Genomic DNA, 27,465 nt, shown 5'->3' on the forward strand with positions numbered 1-27,465 from the left:
TGTAATCCCAGCTACTCTGGAGGCTGAGGCAGGAGAATCGATGGAACCCGGCAGGCGGAGGTTGCAGTGAGTGGAGATTGCGACACTGCACTCCGGCCTGGGCAGCAGATCAAGACTCAGTCTCAAAAAAAAAACAATTAGCCAAGCAGGGCAGCACATGCCCATAGTCCCAGCTACTCAAGTGGCTGAAGCAGGAGGATCGCCTGAGCCTGGGAGATCAATGCTGCAGTGAGTTGTGATCATGTGACTGCATTCCAGGCCGGCTGACAGAGCAAGACCCTATCTCAGGAAAAAAAAAAAAAAAAAAAAGAAGTCTCTAGGGAAGGGCCCCAGAAGGTATTCAGCCTTTTAGAATGCCCCCAATGACTAGTATTGAACTTTTTTTTTTTTTTTTTTTTTTTTTTTTTTTTTTTTTTTTTTGAGACGGAGTCTCGCTCTGCCGCCCAGGCTGGAGTGCAGTGGCCGAATATCAGCTCACTGCAAGCTCCGCCTCCCGGGTTCACGCCATTCTCCTGCCTCAGCCTCCCGAGTAGTTGGGACTACAGGCGCCCGCCACCGCGCCCGGCTAGTTTTTTTTGTATTTTTTAGTAGAGACGGGGTTTCACCGTGTTAGCCAGGATGGTCTCGATCTCCTGACCTCGTGATCCGCCCGTCTCGGCCTCCCAAAGTGCTGGGATTACAGGCTTGAGCCACCGCACCCAGCCAAGTATTGAACTTTTAATGAGTACCGAGAATAAATAATATGGCCTCAGTTAACCGCAGTTGAATCAAGGACCGGCTAATGATCCCCATTCAGAAACTCTGGAGCCAATTACTGTCACATAGACCTAGTCATTCCCATTTTCCAGGGTGATTACTCATGAAACTGGAAGCCTTTCTCCAAGAGGGTCTGGGATCTGTCTCAAAAAAAAAAAGGCTGGGTGCGATGGCTCACGCCTGTAATCCCAGCACTTTGGGAGACTGAGACAGGCAGATCACGAGGTCAGGAGATCGAGACCATCCTGGCTAACACGGTGAAACCCCATCTCTACTAAAACTACAAAAAAAATTAGCCGGGTGTGGTGGCGGGCACCTGTAGTCCCAGCTACTCGGGAGGCTGTGGCAGGAGAATGGCATGAACCCAGGAGGTGGAGCTTGCAGTGAACCGAGATGGCGCCACTACACTCCAGCCTGGGCGACAGAGCGAGACTCCATCTCAAAATAAATAAATAAATAAAAAGCCAGGAAAACAAGTGCTAAATAGTCTTCCCTCAGTTATTGGTACCTTTTATCTGGGAGTATAGCTATGAAGATGGGATTGAGAACACAGAGTTGTTTTTTGCTAGGTACTCAACAAATAAGACATAGCTTGAGGTTATTGAGGGCATTGCCTGTCTGCTTTTGGCATGCTCCTTTGTGCTCATGTCAGGAACTGAGGGCTTTACAGAATGCCTCATGGTCATGGTCACATCATTGTAAGAAAGGAGAATTCATGGATACAATGACAGCTGCGTCCCAAAGAGCTAATCAGAATTTGTGGCTCTATATTCTATGACTGAGATTTTAATTCAATCTAGAGTGATTTTTTCTAATCTTTCTAAATAATCGCTAAAGGAACCTCTGGGACTTCTGTTAGACTGAAGTCCTAATATGGTCTGTTTAGACATCATTATAAATCATTCCTCAAAAGGTGAGGTCAATCTTTAAATCTATTTATTTATTATTATTTTTTTGAGATGGAGTCTCGGTCTGTCGCCCAGGCTGGAGTGCAGTGGCACGATCTCTGCTTACTGCAAGCTCCGCCTCCAGGGTTCACACCATTCTCCTGCCTCAGCCTCCCAAGTAGCTGGGACTACAGGTGCCCGCCACCACACTCAGCTAATTTTTTGTATTTTTAGTAGAGACGGGGTTTCAATGTGTTAGCCAGGGTAGTCTTGATCTCCTGACCTCGTGATCCGCCCGCCTCAGCCTCCCAAAGTGCTGGGATTACAGGCATGAGCCACTGCACCAGTCCTTATTTATTTATTTATTTGAGATGGAGTCTGCTATGTTGCCCAAGCTGGAGTGCAGTGGTGCTGTCTGGGCGGCTCACTGCAACCTCCGCCTCCCAGGTTCAAGTGATTCTCCTGCCTCAGCCTCCCGAGTAGATGGGACTACAGGCATGCTCCACCATGCCTGGCTAATTTTTTTTTTTTTTTTTTTTTTTTTGAGATGGAGTCTTGCTCTGTAGCCCAGGCTGGAGCGCAGTGGCGCGATCTCAGCTCACTGCAACCTCCGCCTCCTGGGTCCCGGTTCAAACAATTCTCCTGCCTCAGCCTGCCAAGTAGCTACAATTACAGGCACGTGCCGTCATGCCCAGCTAATTTTTGTATTTTTAGTAGAAACAGGGTTTCACCATGTTGGCCAGACGGGACTTGAACTTCTGACCTTGTGATCTGTCTGCCTTGGCTTCCCAAAGTGCTGGGATTACAGGCATGAGCCAACGCACCTGGCCTAATTTTTGTATTTTTAGTAGAGTTGGAGTTTCACCATATTGGCCAATCTGGTCTTGAACTCCTGACCTTGTGATCTGCCCACCTCAACCTCCCAAAGTGTTGGAATTACAGGCATGAGCCACCGCACCCAGCCCTTTAAATCTTATGTTACAAAATACTAAATTTGGTATTTTTTCTAGGGTTTGCTAGACCCTTTTTTTCTAGTTTTCTAATTTCAGAAAGGGAAGTACATGCTCATTGTACATAATATGAAGAAAATTATAATCACCCGTAAACTCTCTCTGCAGAAGCAGCTGCTGTTGTTAATTTTTTGTCTTTTATTTGTTTATTTATTTATGAGACAGGATCTCACTTTGCACCCAGGCTGGAGTGCAGTGGTGCGATCTCAGCTCACTGCAACCTCGACCTCCCAGGCTCAAGTGATCCTCCCACCTCAGCCCCTCAAGTAGATGGGACTATAAGCATGCACTACCATGCCTGGCTAATTATTTTTGCATTTTTTTGTAGAGATGGGATTTCGCCATATTGCCTATGCTGGTCTTGAACTCCTGACCTGAAGTGATCTGCCTACCTCAGCCTCCCAAAGTGATAGGATTATAGGCATGAGCCACTGTGCCCAGCCTTTTAGTCTTTTTAAATACATATTTTTAGTGTAGCCAAGGTCAAACTGTAAAGACTATTTTGTATCCTACTTTCTTTTCCTTACATGGTTCTTACTAACCATACATATCTTAAGCTGGAATGCAGCAGAAGTTTTTTTTTAAACCCCAGATTTTAACAGAATTTCCTCAATATTTAATTTTTTAATATTGGCTTATTTGTTTTATGAATCTGTATCAATCACCTGTTTTATACCAGGCCCTGTGCTATATTTGGAGGAAGGTACAAGTTGAATCAGGAACCAGAAACTCACTGGCTGACCATTTATATCCTACAAAAACCATCTATCCTAATCCATGAGAGGGCCCTTCCTTTTGCTTCTCATAGTCTATCTGTAAATTAAGCACAATGATTTCTCTGAAGAAGTCCTCAGACATTTCTTAGGGCTAGTGGGAGCCATGGAACACTATGCTCCTTTTAATCAATAGCAACATTCCTTGGAAATGTGCTGCCCAGTCCCATCTGCACAGTATCTTAGTTGTCTTTCCATACTGTGACTGTATCAGACTTTTTGTGAATTCAGTTTCGTGTTAGGAATAATACTTTACTGTCTCTACCATTCTCTTGCCCGTTCTCAGTGGCATCTGTAGTCTCTCTATAACTGGTAATCTGTTGTGAGTTTACTGCCGCTTTTAGAAAGTTAAGGGCTACTCTTTCATAACCTTATTCCTTCAGAAGCTTTTGGCTTCTAGATCACTGTTATCCAGTAGAAGTTTCTGTAGTCATGGAAATGTTCTGTGTCTGTACTGCCCAAGAGTATGAACACTTGAGATATGGCTAATGTAACTGAGAAACTGAGATTTTATTTTATTGAATTTAAATTTAAAGCGTACATATGGCTAATGGTTACCATACTGGATAGTGCAGCTCTCGATAGTCCCTCTTATGGAGTGGATAGTTTGTTTATTTGGGTGTTTATACCACACTGGGCTGTGATTTTTTTTTTTTGAGACAGTTTTACTCTTGTTGCCCATGCTGGAGTGCAATGGCGTGATCTCAGCTCACCACAACCTCTGCCTCCCCGGTTCAAGCAATTCTCCTGCCTCAGCTTCCCGAGTAGCTGGGATTACAGGCACGCGCCACCACACCTGGCTAATTTTGTATTTTTAGTAGAGATGGGGTTTCGCCATGTTGGTCAGGCTGGTCTCAAACTTCTGACCTCAGGTGATCTGCCCACCTTGGCCTCCCAAAGTGCAGTGCTGGGATTACAGGCATGAGCCACCGCCCAGCCTGGGCTGTGCTTTTTAACCTCTCTTTTGTCCAGCCAGCAGTATAGTTGGTGGGATCCCAAAGAACTATTGCTTTTTTTTTTTTTTGAGATGGAGTCTCGCTCTGTCATCCAGGCTGACACGCAATGGGTCAATATCGGCTCACCGCAACCTCTGCCTCCTGGATTCAAGTGATTCTCTTGCCTCATCCTCTCAAGTAGCTGAGATTATAGGCACCTCCGCGCCCGGCTAATTTTTGTAATTTTTTTAGTAGAGATGAAGTTTCACCATGTTGGCCAGGCTGGTCTCGAACTCCTGAACTTGGGTGATCCACTTGTTTCAGCCTCCCAAAGTGCTGGAATTACAGGCATAAGCCACCGTGCCTGGACCCAAAGAACTATTTCTAGGAGGATCATCTTGAAGGGAGATGAGATTACTTAGTATTTTTGGGGATTGGATAGCTATAGTATCTCTGGAGGGGTAGCTTTTGGGAAGCTGTTAGGAACTTTCTGAAAGTCATTGTAGAGACAGAATAAATAGTCGTGATAAATCAGTTTCTACATAATGGGAGACTTTTTTCAGGAAAGGGGTTACACTTTGTGAAAATTCAAGTAGAAGTTTTCTTTTATTCCCAAATACATCACTTGTTACCATTTTTTTTTCCTTTTTTTTGAAACGGAGTCTCTGTTGCCTAGGCTGGAGTGCAGTGGTGCAATCTTGGCTCACTGCAACCTCCGCCTCCCAGTTTCAAGCAATTCTCCTGCCTCAGCCTCCTGAGTAGCTGGGACTATAGGCGCCCACCACCACGCCCGGCTAATTTTTATGTTTTTAGTAGAGATGGGGTTTCACCATGTTGGTCAGGCTGGTCTTGAACTCCTGACCTCGTGATCCACCTTCCTCGGCCTCCCAAAGGTCTGGGATTACAGGTGTGAGCCATCGCGCCTGGCCCACTTGTTACCTTTTTTTTTTTTGAGACGGAGTCTCACTCTGTCGCCCAGGCTGGAGTGCAGTGGCCGGATCTCAGCTCACTGCAAGCTCCGCCTCCTGGGTTTACACCATTCTCCTGCCTCAGCCTCCCGAGTAGCTGGGACTACAGGCGCCCACCACCTCACCCGGCTAGTTTTTTTTTTTTTTTTTTGTATTTTTTAGTAGAGACAGGGTTTCACCGTGTTAGCCAGGATGGTCTCGATCTCCTGACCTCGTGATCCGCCCATCTCGGCCTCCCAAAGTGCTGGGATTACAGGCTTGAGCCACCGCGCCTGGCCACCTTTTTTATACTTTTTTTTTTTTTTTTTGGTTGGGGGAGAGAGTCTCACTCCGTTGCCCAGGCTGGAGTGCAGTGGCAGGATCCCGGCGCACTGCAACCTCCGCTCCCAGGTTCAAGCGATTCTCCTGCCTTGGCCTCCCAAGTAGCTGGGATTACAGGCACACACCACAACATTGGCTAATTTTTGTATTTTTAGTAGAGACTGGGTTTCACCGTGTTGATCAGGCTGCCCACAAACTCCTGACCTCAGGTGATCTGCCCGCCTCAGCCTCCCAAAATACTGGGATTACAGGCGTGAGCCACCGCACTCGGCCCCTTTTTTATACTCTTATGACTTGCAATACTGGCATCTGGAATGCTGGAAAAATGCTTCTGAATTATTGCCATTGATTTTTTTTTTCTTAATCGTCATTATTATAATCCCTTTTTAGAAGCTTGGTGAATTCTCCTTAGATTTTTTGACTATGTTTTCCTTTTTTTTTTTTTTTTTTTAATATTTTTTAGTAGAGACGGGGTTTCACCGTGTTAGCCAGGATGGTCTTGATCTCCTGACCTCGTGATCCGCCCGTCTCGGCCTCCCAAAGTGCTGGGATTACAGGCCTGAGCCACCACGCCCGGCCTATGTTTTACTTTTTAAATGATTCCATGACTTGTCCTTTTTCCCTATCAGTGATTTCATAGGATGCAACAGACAGGCCAATGTGTTAAGAACCTTGTTTTGTCTTTCTTTCTCTCCTTCAGTAACACTGCCTTTCTTCTCTGTTAGTTTTCAAGGCTTCCATTTCTGATCCATCCATATCTTTGTCCTCTTCCTGATCCTTTCTTTAATTCCTGGTTCTGCACCTGTTCTCCTTCACCCTTCTCAGCTTTGGCCTCTAACTCCTTTCCTCCCAGGTGCTTCCCTTGCGTGTTCAAGGTATGCTTCCAGACTATGATCCACGTTTTACCCTCTTCCTACAAATTCCCACTGCTCTCCTTAGGTAGGAAGGTAAGAAGTTATTAGCTTGCTAGAAAACTAGGCCCCTTCCCTTTTATCTTCTCATGAGCCCGCTAAAGCATAATCTCACCTCTGAAGATTTAGCCTTTATTAACACATGTTCATAACCCTCCCTGCCTCTGAAACCTTCTGATGAGAACCATTTCAGTTTTATGGCAACCAAAAGGCTGCACATGCACTGCTTTCACTGTGAACTGAATTTGCTGCACATGTGGGGAAACGATGTGGGGAAACTGACTGTGTTTTGTGTCTTCTGTTGACAGAATGGTACACGAAACTTCCAGGACTTTGACTGTCAGGTAAGGACTGTACAAGCAACCAGGAGGCTCTGTACAGGATCTCTGCAGTGTTTCCTTTCCTGTAGTGGTGGTCTTGTAGAAGTGGATCTCTCCTTATAGCTAATAATGAGTCCTTAATGTTCGTTTGGTCATTGGATCAAGTTCACTTAAAATGATTTGCAATTGTTGGCCATTGGCACAGTGGCTCATACCTGTAATTCCAGCACTTTGAGAGGCTGAGGCAGACAGATCACTTCAGGTCAGGAGTTTGAGACCAGACCGGCCAACATGGTGAAACCTCATCCCTACTAAAAATACAAAAATTAGCCAAGTGTAGTGGTGCATGCTTATAATCCCAGCTACTCAGGAGGCTGAGGCAGGAGAATCACTTGAACTCGGGAGACGGAAGTTGCAGTGAGCCGAGATCGTGCCACTGCACTCCAGCCTGGGTGACAGAGTAAGACTCCATCTCAAAACAAAACAAAATAAACAAACAAAAAAAAAACCAACTGATTTGCTGTCATGTTCAGAAATTGCCTGCCAGGTACCTGTTTTATGATTGTAGGTTACTGAATAGAGCTGTCTCTTTGTGATTAAGAGTTCTTTTCCTCACATGATATTGGAAACCTCATTTGTCATAGGTGGCAAATGGAGGTTTGCTACCTTACCGCAGAGAAGATAGGAGAGGGGCAGATGGAGGAGAGATTTCTTGACAGTAACATCTTTCCCTAAAAGAAATCTTTCCCTAAATTGTTATGAATACCATGTGCAGATTTCTCTTGGGTTTATGTTTGGAAATGCAAAATTCAACTTGACTCATTAGTGTTTTCTTAAATGAAACTGTTCTTCCTGGTCTGCTTTTGCATCACCTCTGTTGCCAGTTTGGAAATCGGTAAAATGAACCAGCAGTTCATCTACCTCTTTTATCTGTTGACTGGTCCTGAAAGAAATGGGACTAAGGGCCGGGCACAGTGGCTCACACCTATAATCCCAGCACTTTGGGAGGCTGAGGCAGGCAGATCACTTGAGGTCAAGAGTCTGAGACCAGCCTGGCCAGCATGGTGAAACCCCATCTCTACTAAAAATACAAAAATTAGCTGGACATGGTGATGTGTGCCTGTAATCCCAGCTACTCAGGAGGCTGAGGTGGGAGAATTTCTTGAACCTGGGAGGCAAAAGTTGCAGTGAGCTGAGATAACACCACCGCACTTCAGCCTGGGCAACAGAGTGGGACTCTCTGTCTCAATAAATGAATAAATAAATAAATAAGAAATAAATAAGAAAAAAGAAAACATAGGAGTAAGAAATAAGTACAGGGAAATGGAAACCTTATAAACTGGGCATCCTGACCCTCCCACTTTTGGGATAGATGCCATAGCAGCAACAGAAGTGACATGAAGTAGACCCAGAGGGTATTAGCAGGAAAGGAAAGTGCTGGCAACATCCTTGCTTCCAGTATTCAGCCAACCTGTATACCCACCAGCAAATAGTTATTTTCAAATATGCATTTTATGTTAAGTCAGTGGAATCTCTAAGCATTAGCATCAGAACAAAGGACTATTTATAAGCAAAACAGTTATAATAATTTGAATGCTACTGTAGGGTACCTAATAAACATATAGTATCTTCAATACTTAGAGCAATATTACAAGATGGTTTCTTTTTTTCTTTTCTTTTTCTTTTCTTTTTTTTTTTTTTTTTGGAGACAGAGTCTCGCTCAGTCGCCCAGGCTGGAGTGCAGTGGCATGATATCGGCTCACTGCAACCTCCGCCTCCTGGATTCAAGCGATTCTCCTGCCTCAGCCTCCCAGTAGCTGGGATTACAGGCGCCCACCACCATGCTCAGCTAAATCTTTTGAACTTTTAGTAGAATGGGGTTTCACCATGTTGGTCAGACTGGTCTCGAACCCCTGACCTCAAATGATTCGCCCACCTCAGCCTCCCAAAGTGCTGGGATTACAGGCATGAGCCACCACACCTGGCCAAGATGGTTTTTCTTATTTCTGTTTTATAGTCAGAAAATTAAGAATTAAGTTTTATAACTTGCCATTGAGTGGTTGGGATTGAAAAACCCCATTCTTCCTGAATCTGTTGCCCATTCTTTCCCAACCTGGACGTATCCGGAGCTGAAATGTAAGAAACTAGTTGTTCTTAAAGCTGAGGTTCCTTGGCAGAACAGATGAGACTCACCTTGGAAGGGTCAGGCTCATAGTATAGTTATAGATTTCTGAATCTCAGTTGCAAACACCTCTTGTAATAACTATTTGGTACTTTGTATATACAACATAATCAGCCTAGTGCTGTTACAGTCATTCACTGTAGGCAATGGCTCCTTTCCTCTAAAACAGTAAGTTACATTATTTTTTAATAAATAGTGACAATGAAGTTTGGGTTTGATTGTTTTTAATTTGATCTAACTTCAGTTATGGTTTGGATCCTAGGTTGAACCAGTAGAGCTTGATTACTGTTAATATTTGACATAATTTACCTAGAAGGAAAACATTAGAGAGAGGGTGACAGTAAAATTCAAGGTGAAGAACTCCAGAAATAGTATGTGTATACACGTGAACTCCTGCCCCAAAGTGTAGAAGTATTAATTTTCTTCAAATTCAGCACCTCCCCTGAAGTAAGAAAATTAGAATATAGCCAGGTGCGGTGGCTCACACCTGTAATCCCAGCACTTTGGGAGGCTGAGGTCAGGAATTCATGAGGTCAGGAGTTTGAGACCAGCCTGGCCAACATAGTGAAACCCCGCCTCTACTAAAAATACAAAAATTAGCCAGGCATGGTGGTGTGCATCTGTAATCCCAGCTACTCAGGAGGCTGAGGAAGGAGAATTGCTTGAACCCGGAAGGCAGATGCTGCAATGAGCCGAGATCCTGCCGCTGCAGTGAGCCGAGATCCTGCCACTGCACTCCAGCCTGGGCAACAGAGCGAGACTCTGTCTCAACGAACGAAAAAAAGGAATAAAAGAGAAAAGAAAATTAGAATATAATAGATTACATACTTGTTGCAAAATAAATGAGAAAACACCAAAAAGTAAATAAATAAAAATCACCTGTTATTTCACCAGTGTTAATATTGTTAATATTTTGGCATATGTCATTTGAGATTTTTTTCCATACATATATATAATTGTAGATATGAAATTGAGTTTTAGAAATATAATTATGAATCACTTTGTAATATTAAGGCTTAAAAATAGTCTGGCAAAAATTCTTGATACTTTGGGTAAAGCTTTAAAATAGTAACATGTTCTGGCCTTGTGAAATAGAACTTTTAGTTCAGTTCTGATACAAATAGAAAGTCTGGGTGCTGTGGCTCATGCCTGTAATCCCAGAGCTTTGGGAGGCTGATGCAGGAGAATTGCTTGAGCCCAGGAGTTTGAGACCAGCCTGAGCAACATAAGGAGACCCCCTTCTCTACAAAGAATTAAAAAATAAAAAATTAGCTGGGCATGATGTCATACGCCTGTAGTCCCAGCACTTTGGGAGGCTGAGGCGAGTGGATTGCTTGAGCCCAGTTGTTTGAGACCAGCCTAGGCAACATAGTGAGACCCCAGTCTTTCTCTCTCTATATGTAATATATATATATTTAGAGATGGAATATTACATATATATATTTAGAGATGAGGGTCTCACTATGTTCAGTATATATATATATGTGGGTATATTATATATACCCACACACATATATGTAAACTATATAGATATATTACAGATAACTATAGCATCTGTCGCAACACTCTCTAATATACATATATATGATATACATATATACACATGTAGTATGCATATATGTATATTAGAGAGAGTGTTGGGATAGATGCTGTAGTTTATATGTGTATATGATATATTGCTTTAGATAAATAACACTTATTTTGTGTATAATCAGAAACAAATTTAGAAAACTTGGAAAAGCATAAAAATAAAGATTGCTCATACTTCTGCGGGTAGATCACCTGAGATCAGGAGTTCAAGACCAGCCTGGCCAACATGGTGAAACCCTGTCTCTACTGAAAATACAAAAATTAGGACAGGTGTGGTGGCTCACGCCCGTCATCCTAGCACTTTGGGAGGCTGAGGTGGGCAGATCACCTGAGGTCGGGAGTTCAAGACTAGCCTGACCAACATGGAGAAACCCCGTCTCTCCTGAAAATACAAAATTAGCCGGGCGTGGTGGCGCATGCCTGTAATCCCAGCTACTTGAGAAGCTGAGGCAGGAGAATCGCTTGAACCTGAGAGGCGGAGGTTGCAGTGAGCCGAGATCGCACCATTGCACTCCAGCCTGGTCAACAAGAGCGAAACTCTGTCTCAAAAAAAAAAAAAAAAAAAAAAAAAATTAGCTGGGCATGGTGGCAGGCGCCTATAATCCCAGCTACTTGGGAGGCTGAGACAGGAGAATGGCTTGAACCCGGGAGGCAGAGGTTGCAGTGAGCTGAGATTGAGCGTTTGCACTGCAGCCTGGGTGACAAGAGTGAAACTCTGTCTCAAAAACAAACAAACAAAAAATCTTCTATAACAAAAACTATACCCAAGTCTCATACAGTAGCCTGCTTATTGGAAACAATAACAGTTCATACTAATAAAAATATAGGGGCTGGCGCAGTGTCTCACACCTGGAATCCCAGGACTTTGGGAGACCGAGGCGGGTGGATCATGAGGTCAGGAGATCGAGACCATCCTGGCTAACACAGTGAAACCCCGTCTCTAGTAAAAGTACAAAAAAGTTAGCCAGGCATGGTGGTGGGTGCCTGTAGTCCCGCCTACTCGGGAGACTAAGGCAGGAGAATGGCGTCAACCGGGGAGGTGGAGGTTGCAGTGAGCCGAGATCGCGCCACTGCACTCCAGCCTGAGCCACAGAGTGAGACTCTTGTCTCAAAAAAAAAAAAAAAGTTGACATTTTCTAGAGCATGTTGTCACGCAAATATAACAAAACTAGTTTAGACTGGCCAGGGAGAGGAAGAAATAGTAACAGGTATGAAATGATCATGATTTAGTTAAGTGTAGAAATATGGGACAAGTCAGATCGTGTCATTCTGGTGTCAACACATTTATTGAAGTCGGAGGACTCAAGAAAAAAGTGAAAGTTGGTTATCACATAATGGTAACATCTTAAACTCTTACATTCTTAAAAGGCTTTTTGTTTTTTTTTTTAAAGATACAGGGTCTAGGCTGGACGCGGTGGCTCACGCCTGTAATTCCAGCACTTTGGGAGGCCGAGGCGGGCGGATCACCTGAGGTTGGGAGTTTGAAACCAGCCTGGCCAACATGGAGAAACCCTGCCTCTACTGAAAAATACAAAATTAGCCAGGCATGATAGCACATGCTTGTAATCCCAGCTACTCAGGAGGCTGAGGCAGGAGAATCACTTGAACCGAGGAGGCGGACGTTGCGGTAGGCCAAGATTGCACCATTGCACTCCAGCCTGGGCAAAAAGAGTGAAACTGCATCTCAAAAAAAAAAAAAAAAAAAAAAAAAAAAAAGATACAGAGTCTTACTTTGTCACCTAGGCTGGGGTTCAGTGACGCGATTATAGCTCACAGTAACCTTGAACTCCTGGGCTGAAGCAACTGCTTCAGCCTCCTGAGTAGCTAGGACTACAGGCACATGCCATTGTGCCTGGCTAATTAGAAAATATATATATATTTTTCATAGAGATGGGGTCTTGCTATGTTGCTCAGACTGGTCTTGAACTCCTGGCCTCAAGTGATACTCTCACTTTGGCTTCCCAGAGTGCTAGGATTACAGACATGAGCCATCCTGCCTGACCTTAAAAAGACCTTCTGTTTAAGACTACATCTTTCATTAGGTGGGCGAGACAGTCCAGAATAGAGAATTATGTCAAGGACCTTTATGATTTCAGGTTGTTTTATAAACATGGAGAATAAAGGGATTATGTTTAAAGTGCATAGCCTTGGAGATGATAAATAATCAAAAAGTACTGGGAGAGCCGGAGAATGGTGGCTCACGCCTGTATTCCCAGCACTTTGGGAGGCTGTGGCAGGAAGATCACTTGAGCCCAGGAGTTTGAGATCAGCTTGGGCAATATAGGGAGACTTCATCTCTGCAAAAAATTTAAAAAGTAGTTGGGTATAGTGGCAAGCATGTGTGCTCCAAGCTACCTGGGAGGCTGAGGTAGGAGAATCATTTGAGCCCAGGAATTCGAGGTTACAGTGAGCTATGATCACACCACTGGACTCCAGCCTGAGTGACGACGACGAGACCCTGTCTCAAAAAAAAATAAGTAAATGAAGAAAAAGAAAGAAAAGAAAAAGCAAAGAAACTGCTGGGAGAGAGGGGAGAGATCTATGACCAGATGTTCCCTTAGGCTGTGCTCTTTGAGCACAGGCTCATTGTGTAGTCACACTCTAGAATGTTGGGATGGGAGATGAGATAACTGGATGAAGAGCCAGTAAAACAGATGATAGTTGACTAAGACAAAAAGGTAGCAACAGCAAGTCACTCCCTGCAGTGGCCTGACAATTGAATCAGCTCCTTAGCCAGGGTCTCTGCACATTCATCTTCAGATGGAGTTTTTTTCAAGCTGTTCATTCACAAGGCCGCGAAAAATGTGCATGCCCATCACCATAGAGGTGAGTGCTTCCTTTCTTTTCGTTTTTTATTCTGCTAAGCATATTTACATTCACATACTTTGAAAATGAAGAACTTTGAGACATTGACAACTTGGGGCTGCTCCAAGTAGGGCAATGAACAGGGCCTAGGACTCTTGGCCGTTGATACTTTGGTTGTTACATGACTTGAGGGCATATTATGGCATGGTAGGGGCTGAGATATCCCTAAAAAGTTGAAATTTTGTAAGGAGCCAATTTTACTTTTGAATATCATCCAAATTATGAAATGGCAACAAAGTAGTAACTTTGCCCTATTCCTTCATCTACTTTTTTTTTTTTTTTTTTTTTTTTTTGAGATGGAATCTCACTCTGTTGCCCAGGCTGGAGTACAGTGGTACAATCTCGGCTCACTGCAACCTCTGCCTCCTGGGTTCAAGCAATTCTACTGCCTCAGCCTCCTGAGTAACTGGAATTACAGGTGCATGCCTCCACGCCTGGCTAATTTTTGCATTTTTAGTAGAGACGGGTTTCACCATGTTGGTCAGGCTGGTCTTGAATTCCTGACCTCGTGATCCACCTGCCTCAGCCTCCTAAAGTGCTGGGATTTTACAGGTGTGAGCCACCGTGCCCAGCCTCCCTCATCTACTTTTAAAGTATTGTGTTTTACCCCACCTGTTATATCTCCCTTTTTACCATCCTTCTCCTGACCTTCCCTGGCAGCTCACTGTCTCATCCCTGTCCACCTCCTGTGTGTATACACACACACACACACACACACACCCCCCACCACCACCACCACCACCACTAGTTACCATCAGTTACCGGGCCTTGGCGAGGTCCTGCTATGCTTAGAGTCAGAGTATAAACTGGTGTTTCCCTCGATTCTCAGTAGTGGCCAAACTGGAATCTTTAAGCAGGACCCTACTGAAGGTTTGAGTTTGACAGAAGACAGGTTCCAGCAACCAGATTGTCAAGGTGACAAGTTGTTGGACACTCTCTTTAACTTGGATTTGCCTGTAGTGTCACTTCATATGGCAGACACTTTCTCCTTCTCTCCCTTTTTCTTACTCCCTCCCCCGCTTTATTCTTTATTTCTCTCAAGAAACAAAACATGAGAGATACTGAAACCTCCTTTAGTTCTCGTTGATAATTTATCCACTCCCAGAAGGAAACAAAGTTCTAAAGTTAGTGTACCTTGTTTCTCCTCCAAGTTTTTATACTTTAGTTATAGGCTGGCTGTGCTGGCTCATGCCTGTAATAGTGCTTTGGATGGCCGATTTGGGACAATCACTTGAGGCCAGGAATTCAAGACTAGCCTGAGCAAATATGGAGACCCTGTCTCTCCAAGAAATCTAAAAAATAAAAGTTAGCCAGGTATAGGCGTGTGCACCTGTAGTCCTAGCTACTTGGGAGGCTGAGGTGAGAGAATTGCTTGAGCCCAGGAGTTCTGTTGCAGTGAGCTATGATCACATCACTGCACTCTAGCCTGGGCACTAGAATGAGATCCTGTCTCTAAATATATATGTGTATGTATATGTGCGTACACATATGTATAAACAGAATCTATAGTGTTGCTTTTTTAAAAATTGTCATAAGTGGTATTTTTTAATATATATCCTTTTGCATCTTGCTCTTTTACATTTTTTTCAAGATTTTCTGTGTATAGTAATGCTAATAATTCTAGTTCATTTTTATCTGTATGTCATATGAATAAATCATAATTCATTTATTTCCCTATTGATGAATATTTGGGCTGTTTCCAATTTTTTTGACATTATAGAGAAGGTTGTGATGTTTACACCCTTGAACAACACAGGTTTGAACTGTATAGGTCCACTTATACATAGCTTTTTTTCAATACATATATTGGATTTTTTTTTTTTTTTTTTTCAGAAAGAGTCTTGCTCTGTCACCCAGGCTGGAGTGCAGTGGCAGGAACACGGCTTACTGTAGCTCAAGTGACTTTCCTACCTCAGCCTCTGAGTAACTGGGACCACAGGCGTGCACCACCAGGCCTGGCTATTTGTAAAAAATTTTTTGTAGAGACAGGGTCTCACCATGTTGCCAAGGCTGGTCTCAAACTCCTGGGCTCGAGCAGTCCTCCTGTCTCAGCCTCCCAAAGTGCCAGGATTATAGGCATGAGCTATCACACACAGTCAGAAAGCTTTTGGAGATTTATAGCAATTTGAAAAAACCCAGAGCGGGGCGGGATGGCTCGTGTCTGTAATCCCAGCACTTTGGGAGGCCGAGGCAGCTGGATCACTTGAGGTCAGGAGTTTGATACCAGCCTGGCCAACATGTTGAAACTGTATCTCTACTAAAAATACAAAAAATCAGCCAGGTGTGGTGGAACCTGCCTGTAGTCCCAGCTACTCAGGAGGTCAAGGCAGGAAAATCGCTTGAACCCGGGAGGTGGAAGTTGCAGTAAGTCGAGATCGGGCCACTGCACTCCAGCCTGGGTGACAGAGCAAGACTCTGTCTCAAAAAAAAAAAAAAAAGATAAAAGAAAAAAACCTCGCAAACTGTGTAACCTAGAGCTATTGAAAACATTAAGAAAAAGTTAGGTATGCCATGATTGTATAAACTATATGTAGACATTAGTCTATTTTATCATTTACTAACAAAATATACACAAATCTGTTACAAAAAGTTAAAACTTATGCACACACTTATAGATCATACATGGCGCCATTCATGGTTGAGAGAAATGTAAACAAATGTAAAGATGCAGTATTAAGTCTTTTTTTTTTTTGAGACAGAATTTCGCTTTTGCTGCCCAGACTGGAGTGCAATGGCGCGGTCTTGGCCCACAGCAACCTCCACCTCCCGGGTTATAGAAAACGCCTCTGGCCTTTTCTATAACAACAATGGCATCTTCAATGATGTGGTATGGGTATGAGAAATGGGTACCAGACTTTAAGGCAGGTGCGCGCCCGTAGTCCCAGCTACTTGGGAGGCTGAGGCAGAAGAATCACTCGAACCTGGGAGGCAGAGGTTTCAGTGAGCCAAGATTGTGCCACTGCACTCCAGCCTGGCGACAAAACAAGACTCCGTCTCAAAAAAAGAAAAAGAAAAAGCCAGAGGCCATATGCGGTGGCTCACACCTGCAGTCCCAGCACTTTGGGAGGCCAAGGCAGGCAGATTGCTTGAGCTTAGAAGTTCAAGGCCAGCCAGGCACAGTGGCTCAAACCTGTAATCCCAGCACTTTGGGAGGCCAAGGTGGGTGGATCACCTGAGGTCAGAGTTTGAGACCAGCCTGACCAACATGGTGAAACCCCATCTCTATTAAAAATACAAAATTAGCCAGGCGTGGGGATGCACGCCTGTAATCGCAGCTACTTGGGAGGCTGAGGCAGGAGAATCGCTTGAACTGGGGATGCAGAGGTTGCAGTGAGCCGAGATCACACCATTGCATTCCAACCTGGGCAACAAGAGTGAAACTCCATCTCAAAAAAAAAAAGTTAAAGGCCAGCCTGGGCAATATGGCGAAACCTCAACTCTACAAACAGTACAAAAATTAGCCGAGCATGGTGGCATGAATCTATGGTCCCAGCTACTTAAGAGGCTGAGGTGGGAGAATCGCTTGAGCCCAAGAGGTGGGGAATGCAGTGAGCCAAGATCACGCTACTATACTCCAGCTTGGGTGACAGAATGAGACCCTGTCTCAAAAAAATAATAAAAATAAAATAAAATATAAAATAAGCCTTGAAAGCCATGAAGCCAAAAACAATAAATTTCTGCCAAAGAAAACTGTGTATAGATGTTGTATATGACTTCACAGGATTTACAACAGAGCCAATCAAGTATCATTAAAAAGATTATGAATATGACCAAAAAAAAGTGGGTCATAGGATGAAGAGTTTCAAGGTATGGATTTTGGAGAAATTTAAGAGCTAGTAGACACCACACCAGAGTAATTAGCAGAAGACAACTTGATGGAGATGAATGCTTCTGAACCAGTGCCAGGCAATGAGGACTATGTATAAGTAGCAGTGCCAGAAAACAAATTGACATTAGACAGCCTGGCAGAAGGGTTCCAGTTATTCAAGACTGCTTTTCACTTCTTTTATGTCAGGAACTATTCTGTGATACTCACACTTTAACTAAAGTAAACAGTGGAAGAAGGATTGGTACCGTATAGAAACATTTTTAGAAAAATGAGACATAAAAAGTCAGACAAATTACCATGTGTTTCTGTAAAGTTACGTTAAGAGTGCCTGCCTCCCCTTTCGCCACCTCCACCTCTTCCTTCTTTGCCACCCTTGAGATGGCAAGACCAACCCCTCCTGTTCGTCCTCATCCTCAGCCTACTCAACAAGATAACAAGGATGAAGATCTTTGTGATGATCCACTTCCACTTAATGAATAGTAAATGTATTTTCTCTGCCTTATGATTTTCTTAACATTTTCTTTTCTTTAGCTTACTTTATTAAGAATACAGTATATCAGTGGTCCTTAACCTTTCTGGCACCAGGGATCGGTTTTGTGGAAGACAATTTTTCCACATCCTTGGGGGGTAGGAGATGGTTTGGGGATGATTCAAACACATTGCATTTATTGTGCACTTTCTATTATTACATTGTAATAGATAATAAAATAATTATGCAACTCACCATAATGTAGAATCAATGCGAGGCCTGAGCTTGTTTTCCTGCAACTAGATGATCCCATGTGGGGTGATGGGAGACAGTGATAGATCATCAGGCATTAGATTCTCATAAGGAGTGCACAACCTAGATCCCTTGCATGCTTAGTTCACAATAGGGTTCGTGCTCCTATGAGAATCTAAGGTCACTGCTGATCTGACAGGAGGTGGAGCTCAGGCAGTGCAATGGGCAGCAGCTCTTAAGACAGATGAAGCTTCGCTCTTACCTGCCACTCACCTTCTATGCGGCCCGGTTCCTAAGAGGGCACAGACCGATACCAGTCTGTGGCCCAGGTGTTGGGGACCCCTGCAGTATATAATATAACATATAAAATACGTGTTAGTTAGCTGTTTGTGTTATCAATAAGGCTTCTGGTCAATAGTAGGTTATTAGTAGTTAAGTTTTGGGGGCATCAAAAGTTATATGTGGATTTTTGACTACACAGTGGGTTGGCAGGGTTGGCATTACTAACCCTTGTGTTTGAGGGTCACCCGTACATCTCTGCACGTGTCCTTTTGTGTATGTGACCATCTTTGATAGTTCATTTAGATTATATGTTGTCGTTGTTGTTGTTGTTGTTGTTGTTTGAGACAGGGTCTTGCTCTGTCACCCAGGCTGGAGTACAGTATTGTGATCATAGCTCATTGCAGCCTCCACCTCCTGGGCTCAAGCCATTCTCCTGCCTCAGCCTCTCGAATAGTTGGGATTATAGGCACATGCCACCACACCTGGCTAATGTTTTTGTGTGTGTGTGTAGATACGTGGTCTCGCTATGTTGCCAGGGCTGGTCTCGAACTAAGTTCAAGCGATCCTCTCACCTCAGCCTCCCAAAGTGCTGGGATTACTGGCGTGAGCCACCACCATTGCCTTGGTTAAGATCCTTTAGGAGTATAGGGTACAAACCAATACAGCTTAAACCAGAGGCAATCCAGGGATGTCTCAGAACTTACAAATACATACAGCTAGCACCAGAAACTAAGGCCCCAGCCTTAGATTATATCTATATGTAAAATTGCTATAGGGTAGGCACCTCTTAACTTTACTAGAAATTACCAAATTATTCTCCCAGTAGTTGTTCCAGTTTATATGCCTTACCAACAATATATGTTGATTCTTGTGGGGCACGGTGGCTCACACCTGTAATTCCAACACTTTGGGAGGCCGAGGCAGGTGGATCACTTGAGGTCAGGAGTTCGAGACCAGCCTGGACAACATGGTGAAACCCCATCTCTACTAAAAATCCAAAAATTAGTGGGGCATGGTGGTGGTACCTGTAGTCCCAGCTACTCAGGAGACGGGCAAGAGAATTGCTTTAACCTGGGAAGTGGAGGTTGAAGTGAGCTGAGATCATGCCACTGCACTCCAGCCTGAGCGGGCAATAGAGTAAGGCTCCGTCTCAAAAACAAAAGAAAACACAACAAAAAAACAGTATATGTTGGTTCTTATTTATTTCTCTGCATCCTGGCCACTACTTGGCATTATCTAACTTTAAGTTTTTGCCATTGTGGTATGTATGAAACAGTATTTTATTGAATTTAATTTCCATTTTCCTGTCTGTTTAGTGAAGGTAATGTCTTCTTTTCTTATCATAGCACTCTATTTGTTTCTTTTATAGCACCTATCACAAGCTATTATTATGGGTGGGTTTGTTTCTGTGTTTATTGTGTGCCTCCCTATCTAGAACATAATCTTTGTGAAGGCTGGGATCACGTTTCTCAAGTTTACTGTTTTATCCCCACAGCTCAGTCTAGGGTCTGGCATGGAGTGGCATTCAATAAATAGATGTTTAATGAATGAACCAGGGTCGGGAAGTGAGTCCTTTAATAAGTCTGACATTATTGTAAGAGAAATACAGAAATAGGAAGTTATTTCTTTATCTTCCCCCATCCAAACCTTATACTTTATTTATTTATTTATTTTTTGAAACGGAGTCTCAGTCTGTCGCCCAGGCTGGAGTGCAGTAGTGTCACAATCTTGGCTCACTGCAACCTTCACCTCTCGGGTTCAAGCAATTCTTGTGCCTCAGCCTCCCAAGTAGCTGGGATTACAGGCACCTGCCATCATGCCCGGCTAATTTTTGTATATTTGTACAGACAGGGTTTCACCATTTTGGCCAGGCTAGTCTTGAACTCCTGACCTCAGGTGATCTGCCCTCCTCGGCCTCCCAGAGTGCTGGGATTACAGGTGTGAGCCACCATGCCTGGCCTGTACTTTATTTCATAGCCACTACACAGTACCTTATTCTAGTCTTCATTTCTTACGTTCATTTTTCAAGGCTTTGAATATACTTGACTAGGAGGTAGTAGTAATAGAAAATAACAGAAATATTGAGTCACGCATGGTTTCATTTGATAGGGATGGCTATCAGCTCCAGCCTACGGCCTGTAATTTGAGATATATTGATGTCCAATTAGCTTGAGATTATATTCTGTGGCCCACATCAGAGAAACCAAAGTTCTGATGAGGTTCATTATTAGATAGGAAATTAAACTGGAAGCGCTTTGCCTTTTTTGGGATTCTCATTGACAGAGTGCATCTTGTCTTGCCTAATGTAAGACTTTCTGAGATAGTTACAGGCTTTATCAACAGAAATTCACTAGGCTAGCATGGTAATTTTTTTTTTTTTTTTTTTTTTTTGAGAAATGTAAAACTTGAGCATGACTAGAATAAATCTCAGTTAACTTTTCTGTAATCCCTTTTTTTTTTCCACCCAACCACTCTTAGTGCGGCATCTACTCTCAGCAGCTCGGTGCATCCTTTGTCTGCTTTATTCAGTTCCTGAGCTTTGCTGTGGCTACATCTTTAACTTATTGGCTTGGTTAAGATCTTTTAGGAGTAGAGGGTACAAACTCACCCAATATCGCTTACACCAGAGGCAATCAGGGATGTCTTAGAACTTACAAGTACACACAACTAGCACCAGAAAGTAGAGTAGTAGAAATGCCTACTAAAAGCTCCCAAGTTGATTCCTCTTTTCAAGAGAAGAGCCAAGCTGAAGTTAGAATCTCTTAGTTCCAATTACAAATACCTAGGGAAAGATACTCACTCAGCATGGGCCAGATGCCTCCCTGACTCCAGTAAGCTGTGGCATAAGGTTATGTTCCACAGACGTGGTAGCCAAGACCCACCCCTGTAACGTGTGGATGACACAGAAGGGCAGCTCCCAGGAAAGAAGAGATCCTAGGCAGACACACACATAGGTGTCTAGTGAAATTATCTACTGAAATTAATTATAAATTTTCTGAACATGTGTTCAGAAGCTCTGAAACCTCTCACTTGCTACCCAGCAACTTCTTCATATCTTCCATTTCCTTTTATTTTATTTTATTTTTTGAGATGAAGTCTTGCTCTATCATCAGGCTAGAGTGCAGTAGCACGATCTCACTGCACCCTCTGCCTCCCAGGTTCAAGTGATTCTCCAGCCTCAGCCTCCCAAGTAGCTGGGATTACATGTGTGTGCCACCACAGCCGGCTGATTTTTGTATTTTTAGTAAAGACAGGGTTTCATCATGTTGTCCAGGCTGATCTCAAAGTCCTGACCTTAAGTGATCCACCCACCTCAGCCTCCCAAACTGCTGGGATTACAGGCGTGAGCCACTGCATAAACATGTAGTTTATTAATGTGTCCTGCCCCAGCTAGTGGGAAATGGCGGTAAAGCAGGTATTGTAAAACTTTGGCAACCTGGGAAGTTCATTCTGCTTTTTCTGAGACCTTATATTATCTTGTTACAGGAACATGACATAGAAACAACTCATGGTGTGGTCCACGTCACTATAAGAGGCTTACCCAAAGGAAACAGACCAGTTATACTAACATATCATGACATTGGCCTCAACCGTATGTATTTGATTTTACACCTTCCCTTCTTATCATACTTGATCTTTGTATATAAAAAACCAAACAACAATAATATTCTAATAGAGCAGAGGTTTTCCCCTCTCTGTGGTAACCTTCCCTCCTTGTTCCCACATTTGTTAATGGTATAAAGTTCCTGGGAAGTGTGCAGGGGAATATATTTTGGGGATACTGGAATCATATCTCACCTTCATGTCTGCTAAAGGATTGAAGATTATACAATGAATTGCTTAAGAAAGTAGAACTGAAATCCATGTTTTCAAGCCTGTACTTTGTTTTTTTTGTTGTTGTTTGTTTGTTTGTTTCAGGTTAGAAAATTCAGAGTTGGAACTTAACTTTGTTGTGAGCTCTTCAATGAATTAGTAAAAGAGTTCTTGCTCGAGTCTGTCACCAGTGACTTTAAGTGGACTTTTCTAGATGGTAGTGTAAGATTCTGGCCCCAGCCATGGACACACAGAGTCTGCATACATGTGTTTTCTTTCACGCTGCTCTGGCTTTCATAAATGCCCTGCATTTGAGGCTACAGTTGAGTGTTAAAGCTTTTGTAGCCGCCTTGGCATGAGAAGTGATTTAAGCAGGTACAAAGAGGGTAGAAGTGGAAGCAGCAGCCCCTCCCTGCACCCTGGCAATTTTGCCGAGAGGCAAACTCCCATGAGGTGAATGTGAGCAGCTCAGGACATTCACTCCACCTGTGCTCTTGGGATATAATCAGTGTCTCTTTGTGAGATAGAGGAATAATGTCCATGAGAAATGACAGCATTATGGGTGTAAGATTATTTTGTGCAATAATCGGAAGCCACCAAACATTAACAAAGTAATTTCTACTTTGCAGACATTATTTAGAATTGAGAATTATTTTCAATATGTATCTCAATATGAGATGTCTTATATTCAGCCTTTAGGGCAGCTTGAATCAGACAGATTGTTCAGACACCTCACTTTGGTGGATTGGTTGTTAAAAAGCAGTGAAAGGAGGTGATGATAGGCATTGACTGAGTGGAGGAAAATTGAGGAGATACGGAGAGCCTGTGACTTATGGGTATTTTTATTCTTATAGATAAATCCTGTTTCAATGCATTCTTTAACTTTGAGGATATGCACGAGATCACCCAGCACTTTGCTGTCTGTCATGTGGATGCCCCAGGCCAGCAGGAAGGTGCACCCTCTTTCCCAACAGGGTAAGGCCACAAAAAGATCATCTGGGAGATAAGCACTCAGAGCAACTGGCTGAGCTCCAATGGGACAAGTGGTTTGTGCTTCCCTTTGATTTTATTACAGTCTATAGGTTATACTTATTGACCATCCATCCTCATATTTTCTCTCCTTGGGCTGAGAGGACTGGTATTTACAGTTTTTTGGGGGAAACTGTATGTTTTCCCATATCCAGGAATGGCTCTCCGTAGCAGGTGCCTGCTTTCCTGTAATCTCAAGGCATAAGTATCTGGAACACCTACTTCTCACTGTCTTTATCTTTCCCTTCCTTATCTATTTGAAAGCTGTCATTTTTTAGCCAGATGTGGTGACTCACACCTATAATCCCAGCACTTTGGGAGGCCAAGGCAGGAGGATTGAGCCCTGGAGTTCAAGACCAGCCTGGATAGCAGGCCGGGTGCGGTGGCTCATGCCTGTAATCCCAGCACTTTGGGAGGCCAAGGTGGGCGGTTCACGAGGTCAGGAGATCAAGACCATTCTGGCTAACATGGTGAAACCCCATCTCTACTAAAAATACAAAAAATTAGCTGGGTGTGGTGGCGGGCGCCTGTAGTCCCAGCTACTCAGGAGGCTGAGGCAGGAGAATGGCCTGAACCTGGGAGGCGGAGCTTGCAGTGAGCCAAGATCGAGCCACAGCACTCCAGCCTGGGCAATGGAGCAAGAGACTCCGTCTCAAAAAAAAAAACAAGAAAAAAAAAAGACCAGCCTCGATAACATAGGAAGACCTTGTCTCTACAAAAAATTTAAAAATTAGCCAGCCAGGCATGGTGTCGTTCACCTGTGTTCCCATCTGCTTGGGAGGCTGTGGTGGGAGGATCACTTGAGCCCAGAAGATTGAGGCTGCAGTGCCTGGGTGACTGAACAAGACCCTGTCCCCAGAAACAAAACAAAACAAAACAAAACTGTCATTTTTGTGTCCTTCCTCAAAACTCCCAACTACCTAGGCCCAAATTCAGGTCCTCCTGAGCTTTCCTGGGAGCATCTCCCCATCCTGATAATGGAAATTTGACTCTCAATCTGATCATGGAAATTTGACTATCTGTGTAACTATTTATTCTGAGAGTCTGTCCTGGCAGATAGAGGTGTGGGCCGATTGATTGGCTTTGGCACTCTCAGCTTCCTCCTATGTCTGCTTTGCAGGGCAGAGTTACAGGCTCCCTACCTGTTTGTTCCCTGGACGGTGTGCTTATCGAGAAGACCTTAGGAGGAGTGAGCACACACACTGTGGAATGCTAATTCTTCCCTTCTCCTTTCACTCATCTCCAGAGGTGCCTTTGGCCAGTGACTGCTGGGAAATAGACAATTGCAGACAAATAATAGCTAATACTTAAATAGTACTCAAACCATGTTCCAGACACTGCTTTAAATGCTTTACATTTGTTAACTCATTTACTCCTCATAACCTTATGGGATAAGTTTACTATTATTCCCATTTTATAAGTGAGGAAACTGAGGCCCCAGAAAACTTAAGTAACATGGCTAACATTACATAGCAAATAAGTGGCAGAACTAAGATTTGAACCCAGACAGTCTGGTGCCAGAATCTGTGCTGTTCTGACTCTATAATGCAAATTGGCCAGTGGTCAGTTTATATCCAGCAAGATTTGGATCCAGTTCCTTTTTTCTATTTTGTGCACAAATGGTTCCACAGCACACCATCCCCTTAAGTGTTCAGGCAGAGGCAGGCTGACTTCCCTGTCAGATGTAGAACAGGATGTAGAACAGATACTGCCTCATATATAAGTGGTCATCTTAGGATCAATTCCATCTTCAATTCTGTAATCGCTTTTTTTTTTTTTTCTTTTCTTTTTGAGATAGGATATTGCTTTGTTTCCCAGGCTGGAGTACAGTGGCGTGATCATGGCTCACTGCAGCCTCAACCTCCTGGGCTCAAGTGATCCTCTCATCTCAGCCTCCCTACTAGCTGGGACTACAAGTGTGCACCAACACGCCTGGCTAATTTTTGTATTTTCAGCACGTCCGGCTAATTTTTGTATTTTCTTTTTTTTTTTTTGTGAGATGGAGTCCCACTCTGTTGCCCAGACTGGAGTGGCGAGATCTCCGCTCACTGCAAGCTCCACATCCCAGGTTCACACCATTCTCCTGCATCAGCCTCCCAGGTAGCTGGGACTACAGGCACCTGCCACCACTCCCGGCTAATTTTTTGTGTTTTTAGTAGAGATGGGGTTTCACTGTGTTAGCCAGGATGGTCTCGATCTCCTGACCTCATGATCTGCCCACCTCGGCCTCCCAAAGTGTTGGGATTACAGGCGTGAGCCACCATGCCCAGCCAATTTTTGTATTTTCTGTAGAGACAGGGTTTTGCCCTGTTGCTCAGGCTGGTCTCAAACTCCTGGGCTCGAGCAATCTGCTTGCCTCAGCCTCCCACAGTGCTGGGATTACAGGCGTGAGCCAACACTCCCAGTCAGATGCTTACTACTTTTCTAAGAATTCTGATCTGGGTCTGTTCCTGGGCTTGCTCGAATATCTTAGGATCAGATGGTTCCTACTATGAACCAAATTCAAAAACAGTAAAATAACCATACCAGACACAGTGGCTCACACCTGTAGTTCTAGCACTTTGTTAGGTCGAGGTAGGAGGATCACCTGAGGCCGGGAATTCAAGACCAGCCCTGGCAACATAGTGCGACTCCATCTCTACAAAAAATTGAAAAATTAGCCAGGCGTGGTGGCACGCGCCTGTAGTCCTACCTACACAGGAGACTGAGGCAGGAGGATAGCTTGAGCCCCGGAGTTCAAGGTTATAGTGAGCTATGATTTCACCACTGCACTCCAGCCTGGGTGACGGAGTGAGACCATGTCTCTTAAAAATTTAATAATAAATTTTAAAAAATAACTATGTTATTCTATGCCTAAGTGAAACAAATAAGCATTCATGCTAAGGGTTTGTAACTGTGTGCGCATAACTAGAAAACCTTTGTTTATTTTTGCATTTAGTTGTCTAAATATAGCGGTAGACCAAGACCCACTTACTGAGTTGACTCTTAACTGCCAGAGGTTTACTGAGCCTGGACTCTAACTGAAGTGATTGTTAGAGGTTTGGAAATACCCTAAGAGAGAACTGTGTTACTAATTCTTTTCATGTGGCACCCTCTGGTCTCAAGGGCTGCTCGTTAGGATATAGAAACAGTGGATTCTTTTACTTTCTCCTTAGCATGGCAGTTGTAGAGAGTTACACAATATGCCACAATCATTTTCAGGTGCCACATCACCTCCTTTGAGCCTTTGGTAAAAGGAAATGCTTTTATCTAAGACTTTTTTTTTTTTTTTTTTTTTTTTTTTTGGAGGGGGGCGAAATTTCACTCTTGTTGCCCAGGCTGGAGTGCATTAGCGTGATTTCTGCTCAATGCAACCTCCACCTCCCAGGCTCAAGCGATTCTTCTGCCTCAGCCTCCCGAGTAGCTGGGATTACAGGCACGCACCACCATGCCTGGCTAATTTTGTATTTTTAGTAGAGATGGGGTTTCTCCATGTTGGTCAGGCTGGTCTTGAACTCCCAACTCAGGTGATCTGCCCACCTCGGTATCCCAAAGTGCTGGGATTATAGGCGTGAGCCATTGTGCCCAGCTTATCTAAGACTTCTGTACCTTTCCAGCTGTTCTAGTAACTGGGAATTGTGAGTACTTTCTAATTCAGGAGATATCCTTCTGGATTTCAGGTATCAGTACCCCACAATGGATGAGCTGGCCGAAATGCTGCCTCCTGTTCTTACCCACCTAAGGTAGGTTCATTCTGTAGTCTTTCGTGCAGTTTTTATTGACTTTCTATGGCGAATTCTTTAGTGTCTGTTTCAGAGGATACGATGGTTAGGAAAACAATAGTCACTGTCCTTCTAGAGCTTAGTGGGGTAACAAGTAAGCAAACAAATAATAAAGTTTTATAAAATAAGTCAGTGGGGGTGTTGTGATGGAGAATAAGGGCAGGATCTACATTAGTAAGGCTAGTGAGGGAATTACTCTAGGAAGGTGGCACATACGCTGAGACCTAGAAGATTTAGAAATCTACCTTGAGCTGGGCCCAGTGGTGGGAAGATCACTTAACGACAGGAGTTTGAGGCTACAGTGAGTTGTGATCCCACCCCTGCACTCCAGCCCGAGTAACAGTGACACCCTGTATCTAAAAAATAAAAATAAAGCTGTTTAAATTTTTTTTAAGGGGTTCATCTCACTATGAAGAGAATGCTTTGGAGAGGAATCAGAGAAAGCAGGGAGAACAGTTAAACTTAACAATAGTCCAGGCAAGAGATAATGAAAGCATGGTACTGGATGCTGC

At 43.6% G+C, this 27,465-nt stretch overlaps 2 protein-coding genes across 5 annotated transcripts in view; one reads left to right on the plus strand and one right to left on the minus strand.

The window, feature by feature from the left end:
* The window catches only part of MANBAL (mannosidase beta like), a 634,273-nt gene that overhangs the window by 601,357 nt on the left and 5,451 nt on the right, over positions 1-27,465 (minus strand). Inside the window, exon 1 of one of the 2 annotated variants that reach the window (XM_050807387.1) lies at positions 19,984-19,988. The exons of the other annotated variant lie outside the window; for it this stretch is intronic. The gene's annotated coding sequence lies outside the window, so the exon portion shown is untranslated. Of the gene's footprint in view, positions 1-19,983; positions 19,989-27,465 lie in introns of those variants that run through there. 2 annotated transcript variants of the gene reach the window in all.
* NDRG3 (NDRG family member 3) overlaps positions 1-27,465 on the plus strand; it is a 92,373-nt gene that overhangs the window by 34,872 nt on the left and 30,036 nt on the right. The window contains exons 3-6 of one of the 3 annotated variants that reach the window (XM_050807189.1): positions 6,870-6,905; positions 21,837-21,942; positions 23,018-23,138; positions 26,852-26,914. In XM_050807189.1, coding sequence (XP_050663146.1) covers positions 6,870-6,905; positions 21,837-21,942; positions 23,018-23,138; positions 26,852-26,914 — 326 coding nt within the window. Of the gene's footprint in view, positions 1-6,869; positions 6,906-13,215; positions 13,480-21,836; positions 21,943-23,017; positions 23,139-26,851; positions 26,915-27,465 lie in introns of those variants that run through there. The other 2 variants (XM_050807190.1, XM_050807191.1) reach the window with 2 other exon arrangements.

The sequence above is a fragment of the Macaca thibetana genome, chromosome 10 (assembly GCF_024542745.1).
Source record: "Macaca thibetana thibetana isolate TM-01 chromosome 10, ASM2454274v1, whole genome shotgun sequence".
Classification (NCBI taxonomy): domain Eukaryota; kingdom Metazoa; phylum Chordata; class Mammalia; order Primates; family Cercopithecidae; genus Macaca; species Macaca thibetana.